General features: G+C 42.2%; 1 protein-coding gene across 2 annotated transcripts in view; it reads left to right on the top strand.

The window, feature by feature from the left end:
• The window catches only part of DOT1L (DOT1 like histone lysine methyltransferase), a 235074-nt gene that overhangs the window by 201747 nt on the left and 20623 nt on the right, over window positions 1–12704 (top strand). For both annotated transcript variants that reach the window (XM_078671100.1, XM_078671099.1), the window contains exons 24-26: window positions 3446–4056; window positions 5606–5811; window positions 8988–9058. In XM_078671100.1, coding sequence (XP_078527226.1) covers window positions 3446–4056; window positions 5606–5811; window positions 8988–9058 — 888 coding nt within the window. The remainder of the gene's footprint in view (window positions 1–3445; window positions 4057–5605; window positions 5812–8987; window positions 9059–12704) is intronic.

The following is a 12704-nucleotide window of genomic DNA, read 5'->3' as shown; positions in this document are numbered from 1 at the left end:
GTGCTTTAGCCGTTCCTTTGTCAATTCATTGTTGCAACCAGAAGGAATTATTTAACTTTCTCTGCAGATACTAGTGAAGGACCAGCCTTTTTTCTTCTGTTCAGCAGTTCATATTTATAACTAAGTTTGTGAGGTACACAGTGACTTGGTGAACCCTCACATTTTTTCAGAACTGCCATTTCTTACCTTACCACAGGATGGCAAGAGACTTCATGTGTTGGAACTGATAAACGTCATGGGAGCTACTCATTTACCACATATGTGTTTTCCATGATGGTGCTGCTTAGGGCATGCAACATAAATGTTGTTGCTGCACTAAAGCTAAAATCACTTCTATCTTTTCTACTCTGATCAAAAGAGATGCCAGAGTTTTGCATCTGTATTGCAGACGTGTTTGCAACTCTCAAATAGCTTCATGTAGTCGCATGCACTAAATAAATATTCGCTGGCATCAAATGAGATGACAGAAATCTTTAAAGTTGTTTTCCTACTCGCTGTTTATTTGGGAGTCTGCCTCATAGAAGACCCCTTGATGCCCAAAAGCACCATACTTCTTCTCAGTACCACCTTGGACTTATGTTTGAAGCAGGGATTAAAAGAATTGGCCCAGTAGCATCCTATGGCTGAGGCCCAACTTCTGATAAAAAGTATGCCTTTTGACAGTAACACTTTCCTTGGAAAGTACTTGGATTTAGCATAAAAAAGGGATGCATACCCTTATTCGAACAGTGCATGAAAATTCATTACATTGAGAAACAAGAGGCAACTTGACTCATTCACCGTACTTAACTCAGTAGCTGCAAGAAATTTCAACCTGTGCATCCCACAGACCTCTTACACACAGTGCATGTCATGTCAGAAAATCAGAAAATTGGGCATGTTAAGCTGCAGTATTTCAGAGTTACAAGTATGGGAAATAGATAAAGAGATGTTGAAAGAGATATTCAAGTACTATGGAGCACCAAAAATGGATGTATTCACTACAGAAATATAATGTCAAACCCTTGCACCCTGGTCCCCGCAAATAATGTTCTGAGGGAATGGAGCAATAGATAAGTTTAAACAGAACACATGCGCATATTTTTCTACTGAGTCAGCCGTTAGAGCAGTTCATTCGGAAGACGCAGATGACATTGATACTCATTGCACCAATATGACAGTTTGTGAAGTCAGTCACCACACAGGAAACTGAGTATATATTTTAAGGATGGAAAAGTCCACCCCATATGGTAGCCTGAAGTAAGTGAAATTAGATGCATGCCTATTGAGGTAATGAGAAATAGATACCCCCACCCTATTGAGCAGTTCACGAGTAGGCTACATTGTGTATAATATTTGGATATAGCTATAAGGTAGTCGTTTTGAAGCTGTCCATACGTCCTCTGCAAATTCAACTTCCCTGCCCTAGAGCAATAAACGTACATCTGTAAGGAACCAATGACACCCTAAAAACTAATATTAGAGGTATGTTGGGGTTTAATGGCATCTACACATTTAAACTTGGAGACAGATAACTGAAAAGTTAAGTTTGTATCACAAGTTACATATACTTTAAACAAATGTACAGGACAAAACATCCTCAACACATAACTGTAATTTGTGATGTTCAGTCAGCAGTGTAGTGTTTGTAAAAACATTTGAGGTTAGAATGAATATATGACGGATGATGAAAGGTTATTCGGTCAGTCTTCCCAAGTATGCTCCCTGATATCTCTTGTCTTTCCATATAGATCATACAAATGAGTTACTAATCCAGAAATCGGTGTAGAAAAAATACAAGCACACAAGTTGTTCACAGGGTTATAACATATTACTTTGGAAAACTAGAGTATATTGAAATTTGATAAGTGTTTATGATGTGAAGATGAAAACGAGCATGCCGAGTCACCTAGGTGGACCCGATACCAGATCATAGAAAATATTTTACAGATAAGACAGAAGGCACACCCCTTAAGATCCGAGTGGTCAACATTAAGCAAAACATCACTCAATCAACACTTATAAAAGATGGTGCGCAGTAGTGGGAAAAGCACTTTTAAAGGTATTTGTACTGCTCATCCGTGGCATCTGCCTTCCACATAAAACGCTACTTGCTGTTCTTATCCAAGCATACACGTCTGTAACAGAATCCCAGAGATAGACAAATGTTACCTGCTTGCACCTGTAAGTTACAAAAAACAACAATGGGAGAGGTAGGGAGAATCAAGAAGGCTTCTCTCAATCCCCGGTTCAATGTAGATAAACAAAAAGAGAGAGGCCAAATCAGTCTCAAAAATGCCACTAGATTGGAGCGAGATAACTAAGGATCACACACTCACTTAGGGTGAAAAGGAAAGCCCTCACACACCGACCTAGTCAGTGTCATGCTTCATCATCGGGCCCCACCAAAGAGGCCGAGTGCCTCTTTGGTGTGCTACAACGCCAGAAAGACTGCGGAGCTGGTTGTGTGAAGGAGGACGTGTTGTGAGGGTGAGTTAAATTAAAAGTGTCTAAACGAGTATCAAGGAATGGTAAAATTCAGATAAATACAGACTGACTAATTTATCTACTGTATTTATCTGAATTTTACCATTCCTAATCCTTGGCAACCAAATTCAGACACATAATACCTGTTAAATCGTGTCTTAGGGATCATTTAATAAAAAAAATTTTTTGATACTCGTTTAGACACTTTTAATTTAACTCACCCTCACAACACGTCCTCCTTCACACAACCAGCTCCGCAGTCTTTCTGGCGTTGTAGCACACCAAAGAGGCACTCGGCCTCTTTGGTGGGGCCCGATGATGAAGCATGACACTGACTAGGTCGGTGTGTGAGGGCTTTCCTTTTCACCCTAAGTGAGTGTGTGATCCTTAGTTATCTCGCTCCAATCTAGTGGCATTTTTGAGACTGATTTGGCCTCTCTCTTTTTGTTTATCTGCACCTGTAAGTTGCCACTAGAATGCAGAAGCATGCAGACGTATTTTTACCAGTTCAAGCTGGAAAACTATCTTCTTTGGCTAATACCCATTTCCATTGCCTCATAAAGCATTTGCAGCACTCGTCCATCCACACCGGCTTATGATTGAAGTTTAATTGTTAATAGCATATCCTGGCCCTCTTTCAGTCTGGGACATGTTGCTTATTTTAATAGAAATCAAGATATGGTCCTTGCCGCCGGGGTAGCAACGGAGCTTCAGTAACCCAAGAAACTCAAATGTTTGTTAAAACGAAAACTGCTTTTAAAATGTTCCCAACACTAAAATTTAACCTGTGTGCCTATGGGCTTTTGAATAACTGATTTAAAATAATGCACTGTAAAAACATTGTGATGGAGAGCAGGGTACCGAAGAACATCTGGGACATATACAAATCGGTTAATTTTATTCAGCTTTTATGCTAATGTAATTTTGTGTATCATTGACTGCTCTCCAGATAATAATAAAACGGCCTCCTTGTCTACAGGTTTTTCTTACTTTTCTGGTTCATTGGCGGTCAATGGAACAGCTTCCAGCTCCCCATCCCATCTTAATCATAATGTCGACCTGGCATCTATGGATGAATCATCCAATTCAGGTTCCATTTACAACTCATCGGGGTCTTGCAGCTCTACTCCTCAGCATCCTTCATTACAGACAATACAGTCACGGAACTCTGCACAAAACTCCCCAGCCCACCACTACTCTGCAAGCCCAAGGTTTAATGGTGCTACCATGAGCTTAATGGGGGCTTCACAACACTCTGACTCCCTCAAGATATGCACAGATGGTGCCAAGGCGGATCATCAAATGGACATTGGGCTCTCTGACCATGAGAACGACGCCAAACGACGGATTGTCTATACACTGTCTTCAAGCAGTGCTAGGCAGTCGCCCTCGAACAAGCACAGCCCTTTGACAGCAACAATCAGGATGGACTGCAGCCCCACAGTTGTGCAAGAAGGCAAAAAAAGGGGAAAGAGGAAGCGCTCTTCCACTGGCAGTACCAATCATGGGGTGTCCCCTAAACGCAAGTCTTTGACAATCACTGGACTCTCGTCGCTTTCCTCTGGATCACCCCTCAACATTAGCTGTATGGTAAGAAACTTTAGAATGGATGAATGTCTCAAAACAGAGGCTTGTGTTTTCAGATTTGATTTTTTTCCACCCTCCTTTGCTCTATCGTGCATGTATTCTATTTGCGTTGATCAGCTGCAGTCTCTAAATTATTATTATATTTTTTTATTAACATTGGAATTTTCCAGCCTCTCCTCCCTTCCTGCATAATTTCTCTCTGGCTTGACCCGCTGTGATCTCTAAATTGTTATTTTTTTTATGAAATCACCATTTCCAACAGATATCACAACTTAGTTTTCCTATTGTGCCTACAGACATGTCCCATGGAGTCTCATAAAGACATGCTGGCAGTTATATAGGGGGTTAATGGAGATTGTGCCTGCTTGGCATAGATGCTCGTGTCTCTGAAAAAAGAGCCAGCAAGGCTAAACAAAAGGGAACATTTCAATAGTTAAGGCAGTTCTGTTTTTACTATGTCTTCAGTTTAAACTTAAAGCAGTTTCAAATCAATCCAAATGCTTAAAACAATTTGGTTGTTATCCTCAGACACTTATAATAGCAGCAGAAGGTGTGCTCCTTGCAGAACATCATGCTAGGATGCTGTAATGTAAGCTATAGGTTCATTGTGATAGTTCCATGCATGCAAAAGCTACCAGCTTAGAGACCGCAAAGACCGCAGGATCAGTGCAACGATTTCATACTTGTAGACTGTCCTACATGATTCACTTATGTACACACAAGGACAGTGTATCCTAACCCCACCCCCTCTCCCATGTGGTTAACTTGAGGAGTACTGCCCCACCTCAGTCCAAAACAAGTTGTCTGGGAACGGTGCACCTTAAAGTATCATTGAATTTGAAGAGTAAAGCGTGTATTCCCTGTAACCACTGAAATGAATCGATCTAGAAGGGAAACGGTGATAACGGTTAAGGTTGAAAAAAGTGTGCATATAAGGACTGATAGGCCAGAGGCACATTGTCTTTCAAGTGGTTCCACTGGAGATTACAGTCCTTTACCAAAGATGGTGCCATCATTGATGCTGTATTTCATCCCAAATAATGAATGCGGATTGTGTTTTACGTGGGGAATTTCCATGCAGCCAGTGTAACTGTTCTGAGACTATTCTGGTCTTGTGAATTACTTGCAGGACAGAGAAGCAACCTGTTACAATAGATAACACACACACACTGAATGACACCAATGACCTGATGCTAGTTCATGCATGCTAAGGATCTGGGGTATGATAGTGAGATGGGATTTTGAAAGACTAGTAGCAAGGGGAAGAGCGGATGCTGGAGTGCTTCCCTGAACAGGAGGAGAAAAGCAAATGTACTTTTCTAAATTACCACGCCCCAGTTACCTGCCAGGCGATGGAGCAGATGCTGAATCCCATCTGTCGGGTTGTGTGTAGAACGTAGAGCCCTGCAGAGGTTATTTTTCAGACTCATCCTTACCACAGCTGTATTTTAACATCTAGGGGGTGGTCACTACTCTAGTTCCCAGCCACATCATGCTATTTACTGGTTAGAGCCATTTCTGCCTTGTGATCTGTTGATCCTTTGTTTTGCAGGTCAATAACATCAATCAGCCGCTAGAGATAACTGCCATATCTTCCCCTGAACATTCCCTGAAGAACTCACCAGCCCCTTACCTGGACAATGACCAGCCACCGGTGCTAAAGAAGGAAAAGCCTATTGGGCATACAAATGGAATCCATTACTCGCCTTTGACGTCCGATGAGGACAGGGAGTCTGAAGACGAACGCAATTCAATAAGGTGAAGACTTTTTTGTGGAATGGGCATCTGCATGCCAGTGGTACCCCATGGGTGAGGGGATAACTAGGTGCAGAGCGTGGCACCAGAATGTGGGCCCACTCACTTGCATGCACACAACACTTACACTTTATGGCATATAGATCATTACACCCAGGTTCTATGGTGTCCACGTGTATGCTGCTTACGAGTGCTGTCCATTTGCAGCTGGGTCTGTTTTTATGTCAGCAGGAGTTAAACAGTAACAAAACACACCTTTTATATAACTGGTGCTCCACATCAAGCCTCTCTGCTGTTTTTCCAACATGAACAACCAATTTGGATTTTTTTCGTGTGAATCACAAAAGGGAGTAACCGTGCCTCTAATGCTGTCTGTGCGTCATGATTGTTAACTGCTGTAAGAGAGGAGTATGGTATTCTAACATGGAATATGGTCCTACTGTGGTAGCCATTCCAGCCTTTCTTGAACAATACTAGCCCCTATCCTCTAAGCTTTCTTGTTGTCAGGTTGAAATTAGGAAAACTCAAATTTCACTTGTATAACTCGGGGGCTATGACCTCTTTACTGTCTTCCAGTTTAAACAAGAAGCTTTTTCTTCATTGAATGTTTATGCAGCCACTTTTACATGGAACTGGCCCTGTCCACTGTGCCAAATCCATCTGTGTTTCTTCCATCCTGGCAGTTGTTTTCAACGGAAACCAATGTATTCTCTTTGCATATTTAGGTGCCAGTGCACAAACAACATTGTTATCTAGCTCAGTTTAAAACCCTCTTATATCGAACTGTATAAGGAGGCGGCACTGCTAGCACTGCAAGTTCCTAGTGATAAGGTAATGTTGCTGTAACTTTTTTCTGTTCCGTGAGTGAATAGAAAAAGCCCTTACATTTATGCTACACTTGGGCACACAGTAGACATGCAGAGAATAGTAATTTTCTTTTCTGATTTTGGCTCATTATTTAATCAACTTAAGACTAACTAGCCTTATGTGATTTACATGGTGGTTTCTAGCTTTTCACGAGGACCATCTTCACGTTGGCCGTTTCGAATGGGTTCCTTGGAAGCAAATCCACTTGGAAAAGAAAGATTTTTGAGATGATCGTGGACTACTAAAATGTTTAATTTTTAATATGAACCTATCGCTCTAAGAAACATTGTTTGGAGTTTCGGAGAAATCTTTGAGAAACATAAAAAAACTGGGCTTTGAAGTGCCTATTCAATACACAGATACAACAGAGTACCTGATTCTCAAATGAGAAAGTCGGTAGCCAGGGAAACCATTCTTCAAAATGCTGGGCGGTACCACAAATAGATAAACGAAAAGTCGAACTCATGTGAATTACTTTTTAGAGAAATAAATTGCTGAGAAACATGTACCTGCAGTTCCAGATTCCCTAGCATGGAATCTAGGAACCATTTGCGTTCCACGGTACCAGGAAAGATGCTGTAGAATGTGCTTATGATTATATCTCACCAGAGATGCGTTTATGGCACAGAATTCCTTAATGCGGTTCCAGGGTAACATTTTGAACACCGCCCGCTCCTAAACTTCCAAAGCATGCTGGCTCCGTCCCTACTACAAATTAATACATTTATTTTCGCAACTAAAGAAGATATTTTGTAGTTTGTATAAGTTATACAGAAACCGAGTGCTTTTAGAGGGAAATATGAACCTGTGCCCTTTAAAAAAAAATGTTTTACTTCTTTGTTCATTAAAATGGGTCCTATGTCATCCTTTAATTCTGCCCCAGTAGTCTTACGTCCAGCATTTCCCTCAATATTTATTTCACCCTTTTAAGAAGCACGACTCTGCAGAGAACGGCTGTCATTGTTTTTCATATCTTTATGTATCTTTAGTATTTATCTTGAAAGAATATCTCTACTGTCTCTTGGTTTTACTTCAAGCTCCACCTTTTCTTGACCTTTGCACTTTGCTGCTTTTCTGTTCCTTCTTTTTTCCGTTGCTTCTCATCTCTGATGTGTTGGTCTTTTCCCTACTAGAATAGATACAAACTGATCTGTTTTGATTCTTACCTTCTCTTTTCTTTGCTTGCTATCCTTAGAGATTTTCTTCTTTCTTTCCCCGTCGTTGTAGTTTTTACAGCACTAGTAGTATTATTATGAACGTGTGTTAATCTAGCCCTCTTGCTCTCTGGTACAAAGAAAGCCCTCTGTAGTAGTGATAATAATGTTCCCATGATTATCTCTTTACATCCCCTGTTTTTCTGTGGCCTTTTCTACTCCTGTCCCAGCTGTGTCTTAAGAGTTAGGGGCATTATTGCATACCAGGAGACCATGGACCAAATTCAATCTGACTGTGTTTGTCATCTAGGTCCTGTCTATTGTCCTTGTAGCGCCACGCTAAATAAGCTCAGTGTGGCCCCGATGTACTATCAGAGAACCAAGGGTTGGCTACACAGCTAGACTAAAGTGGGAATTTGTTGAGACAAAGATCATATTGTGAAAGGCAGATGATTTATACTTGGACTTCTCCTGTCAGATATTGAAAGGTGTGAAAGGACAAGGAGACCTAATATCTTACTTTGGTTGGTGGCAAAGACATCAGCAAATGTAATTGGTAGCCAAAGGAGAATCTAAGACACCTTCCTTTCTCATGGTAGTGAATAAATATGTGTTGACTTACTTCTCACACCTTCGATAGTGACTTCTCCAGAGAGGGTAATGTTTACTTGGGTATTGCAACCAAGATCGCTTAAATTGAGATTAATTACCAAGAGTAGTCCGTAATGTAATAGGTCACAGACAGTTGGGCCCCTTTACATCCGTAATATTTTATACAGTGGAATTGTGAGGAATAGATTACCCACACACACGTATATAGTCCACATCATCCAGTATTTGTTCTTTATCAAACTCTTGTATAAGACTGTCCATCAGTAATTAAAGATGCTGCTCACTGAATGTCAACTAATCATCTGGTCCAGAGTCGATCCACTTCAGTAGGATAGTTAGTGGGGAAGCTTTATCTTGCACTTCAGATACATCCATGTTCTATGTGTAAATTGAAAGAATCTTCTTCTACTAATGTGAATCTGGCAAAGACTGTTGGTATGCCAAAGGATGTTGATATGTCTGTATTGGAGTGGGCCTAAAGTCACTCTGTTTGAATGACAGTGTCGTCAAGAGCATATCCTAAGTAACCTTCTCTACTCTTGGTAGGATTGAGAGGAAAATTGCAACAATATCTTTGGAAAGCAGAGAGACTCCACAAAAGAGTGAAAACAAGAAAGGTAGGCGGAAGAAACCCATTCTAGCTAATGCACGCATCTCAGTCCATACTGCCGCAGTGTGCACAGAAGCGTATCATGCAAGCTAAAAAATCTTCCTTCTCGTTTGATGGTGTAACCCAGTGCTTCCCTAGATTTTTAGAACCACACCCCAATTTTTAGAACAAACTTTCACGATTCAAATAGCTTTAATGGACATGAGGTGGGAGACTTAATTTTGTTTTAATGTAACTAAAACATTGTTTGGTAGCGCACTGTCATTTACAGACAGTTTATTTTCCATTGAAATGTCTTCTTAATTTGCAAAGACATGCCGTTTACCGATTGAAACTATATTGCACACAATAATTTGTGAATATCGGGTTTCAGTGAATATTTGCATCACCAAGTAAAGTATCTTGATTTGTTTTGATCCTATCAAAATCTTTGTTTGCTTCATTTTTGCTTTCCTAACTGCTGAATGTGTACTGTTCATTTACTGGTATTTACATTTTCTTATGTTTTACAAAAATGGCATCCGAGAGTCGTTCCTTTGACACTCCCTGGACCCCAACAAGATTGTCTCAAGAGTTCACGTGACCTTACTTTCTCTGACTGCAAAGTGAGAGGAGTTTGTAAACACTAGTACCCATGTTAAAAAACATAAGTAGCAGTTTGTCAGAAGACTTAGCCTAACATTAGACCTCTGTCTTTGAAGCGCAGTAAATGTGACAAGATTAATACAGAGTTTAAAGGCTTCTTTATTGCTTGGCCTTTCGCGGCCTACCAGAAATCGGCTGGCGGTCCACTACCGGGAAGTCACCCACAGTTTGGGAAAGACTGGTGTAACTTTATGTGCTTGTTAGCATTTAAAATCCTTAGATTGGGCATTTGGAATACTGTCGGTAGTGTTGAGAATCCTGATTTGCTCCTTACACTTACAGAGATGGATGGTTTTGCAGCGTGAATCTTTCTGGATTCACTATGCTGTGCATTATTCCGCGGTCTTGTGGTTGGGTCCGGATTCGTAGTCTTTTCTTTGTTTTTTTTTTTTTTTTTCTCTTTGCCCAGGTGGGCGTCGGCGTCACACCCCCTTTGGGTGTATTTCCGGTGACGTCGGCATGCTTCCTGCGGAAGCTCCCACTCTTGGGCGCCATCTTCAGATTCTTTTTTTCCGCGGTCGGGTCTGGATCGTTCCCGTTTGGGCTCCAGACATTTTTGGAGAAAGAAGAAAGAAAATACAGAAAAGACGAGGAGAAGTCATCTGAAGACTCCAGGGGACTTCACCGACGAAAGACAAGCAAAGATAAGGCGTTTTCCATCCAGATCTCGACGACCGTCGACGAACACGCGACCAGAGAGGCCCTGGACGCTCGAGGATGGACAACACGCCGTTCAAGTTCTGCCGGAACTGCCACCACAAGTACGCGCAGAAAGACCAGCACCCGGTATGCAACCTTTGCCTACCGGTGGACCACGAAAGCGGAGACTGCAACGCCTGTTCCGCCTTCACCCCGAAGACCCTTCGTGTGAGAGAGAGGCAGAGGGTAGCACACGCCACCCTGCAGGGGAAGGCCCCGACCCAGTCGCTCTACGAGCTGGGGATGTCCTCCGAGGAAGAAGACAACGCTGCCGCCGAAGACGACTGCTACACGGTCGTAGAGACCGATTACACGAAGACTTCTGACAAGAGGCCCTGGACGCTCGAGGATGGACAACACGCCGTTCAAGAGCCCTTTGAACCACTTCACAAGGCCTCCCTAAAGATGCTAACTATGAAAACAGCCTTCCTGGTTGCGATAACGTCCTTACGCAGAGTAAGCGAGCTTCAAGCGCTGACGCTACAAGAACCATACATACAAATACACAACGATAGAGTTGTGATGAGGACTGACCCACACTTCATGCCGAAGGTGGTATCCAATTTTCACATGAACCAGTCGATACAGATACCGAGTTTTTTCCAAAAACCCACAACCAGCGCAGAGAGAGCTCTGCACACCCTGGACGCCAGAAGGGCAGTCATGCACTACATTGAAAGGACAAAGGGGCACAGGAAAACGAAACAGTTTTTTGTGTCCTTCGCAAACAGCTTCATGGGCAAAGCAGTAACCAAAAGGACCATTGCACGATGGATCGCACAAACAATCCAACTCTGCCACAAACGGGCAGGACAGGAACTGGCTGAGGGGACGCGTGCCCACTCCACCAGGAAGAAGGGCGCTACAATAGCCTTCCTGGCTAACACACCCATAGAGGACATATGCCTGGCGGCAACATGGGCTTCGGTGCACACGTTCACGAAGCACTACTGTGTGGACATACAAATGAACAAGGAAGCTCAAGTGGGACAGAAGGTGCTACGGCACATATTCAACACCCAACGCTCATCTTCCACCCAGCCGCCACAGAGATGAGAAACCGCTACAAAATCTATGCACAGCATAGTGAATCCAGAAAGATTCACGCTGCAAAACGAATAGTTTTCTTACCTGTCGGTGTAGTTTTGCAGCTTGAAGATCTTTCTGGATTCACTAGCGAACCCACCCACCTCCGCCAGAAAGATGAGGCTGGAGAGAGAAGAGGTGGTTAACTAAAGAATAGACTTTGAAAGTACAAAGCGGTAAATACAAACTAAGATGAACATTGCCATTACTTCGGAAACGAAAGAAACACGGAAAAAAAGAACCCGAAGATGGCGCCCAAGAGTGGGAGCTTCCGCAGGAAGCATGCCGACGTCACCGGAAATACACCCAAAGGGGGTGTGACGCCGACGCCCACCTGGGCAAAGAGAAAAAAAAAAAAAAAACAAAGAAAAGACTACGAATCCGGACCCAACCACAAGACCGCGGAATAATGCACAGCATAGTGAATCCAGAAAGATCTTCAAGCTGCAAAACTACACCGACAGGTAAGAAAACTATTCGTTTCATCACGTTTCAAATTTTAATAAGGAATATACTGATTATTAGGACCATGCGCCGGTACTTCTCCATTTACGCATTCCCCACGTGGTTGGATGGAAGCAGAAATGGTCCTTTCCTGCTACTGCCCTGCTGGATGAGCTGTTTAAATCTGAGCTTCGCAAAGCTATTGAATAATATTTTACCCTTAATACGGGCTCAGTGGACAAATCTGCTACTCTCTGGGAAGCCTTTAAGGCATATATCTGTGGAATTTTCATATCTAAACAGGCCGGGGTATTGCGTTCTATACAGGGTAGCCTCGCCGGGGTCAAGAGAGAGCTGTCGCTGTCACATATGACCCCAGATACTCCTGGCGTGTTGGCTAAACAAAAAAAAATGAATATACTGATTATAATGTAGACCTTTCATGAATTTCAGCTTCTCGATATGTTTACATTGCAGATCTGGTTGAAATTATTTTCCCAAATGCCGTACCTATTAGTTTCTATTTTCTAAAGTTCTAGTGAGGCTTAAAAATCACTTTTGACAAAGGTCACTCAATAATATGCCACTGCTTTTTAGACCCGGTGTTATCAGTCTTAAACATGCATCTAGTAAGCAGAGGCAAAGTGATGTTGGACTTGAGGCACAGTATGTCATTTTTAGAATAGACTGGAGAGCGGTGTTACCATAACTAAAGAACTCTCAAAGTACTTTATTAACCTTTGATAGGCTTAAAAAAGAAATGTACAGGTTGCGCCAAA

This window comes from Lissotriton helveticus, chromosome 12 (genome assembly GCF_964261635.1).
Source record: "Lissotriton helveticus chromosome 12, aLisHel1.1, whole genome shotgun sequence".
Taxonomy (NCBI): domain Eukaryota; kingdom Metazoa; phylum Chordata; class Amphibia; order Caudata; family Salamandridae; genus Lissotriton; species Lissotriton helveticus.
This window is presented reverse-complemented; position numbering and strand designations above follow the sequence as displayed.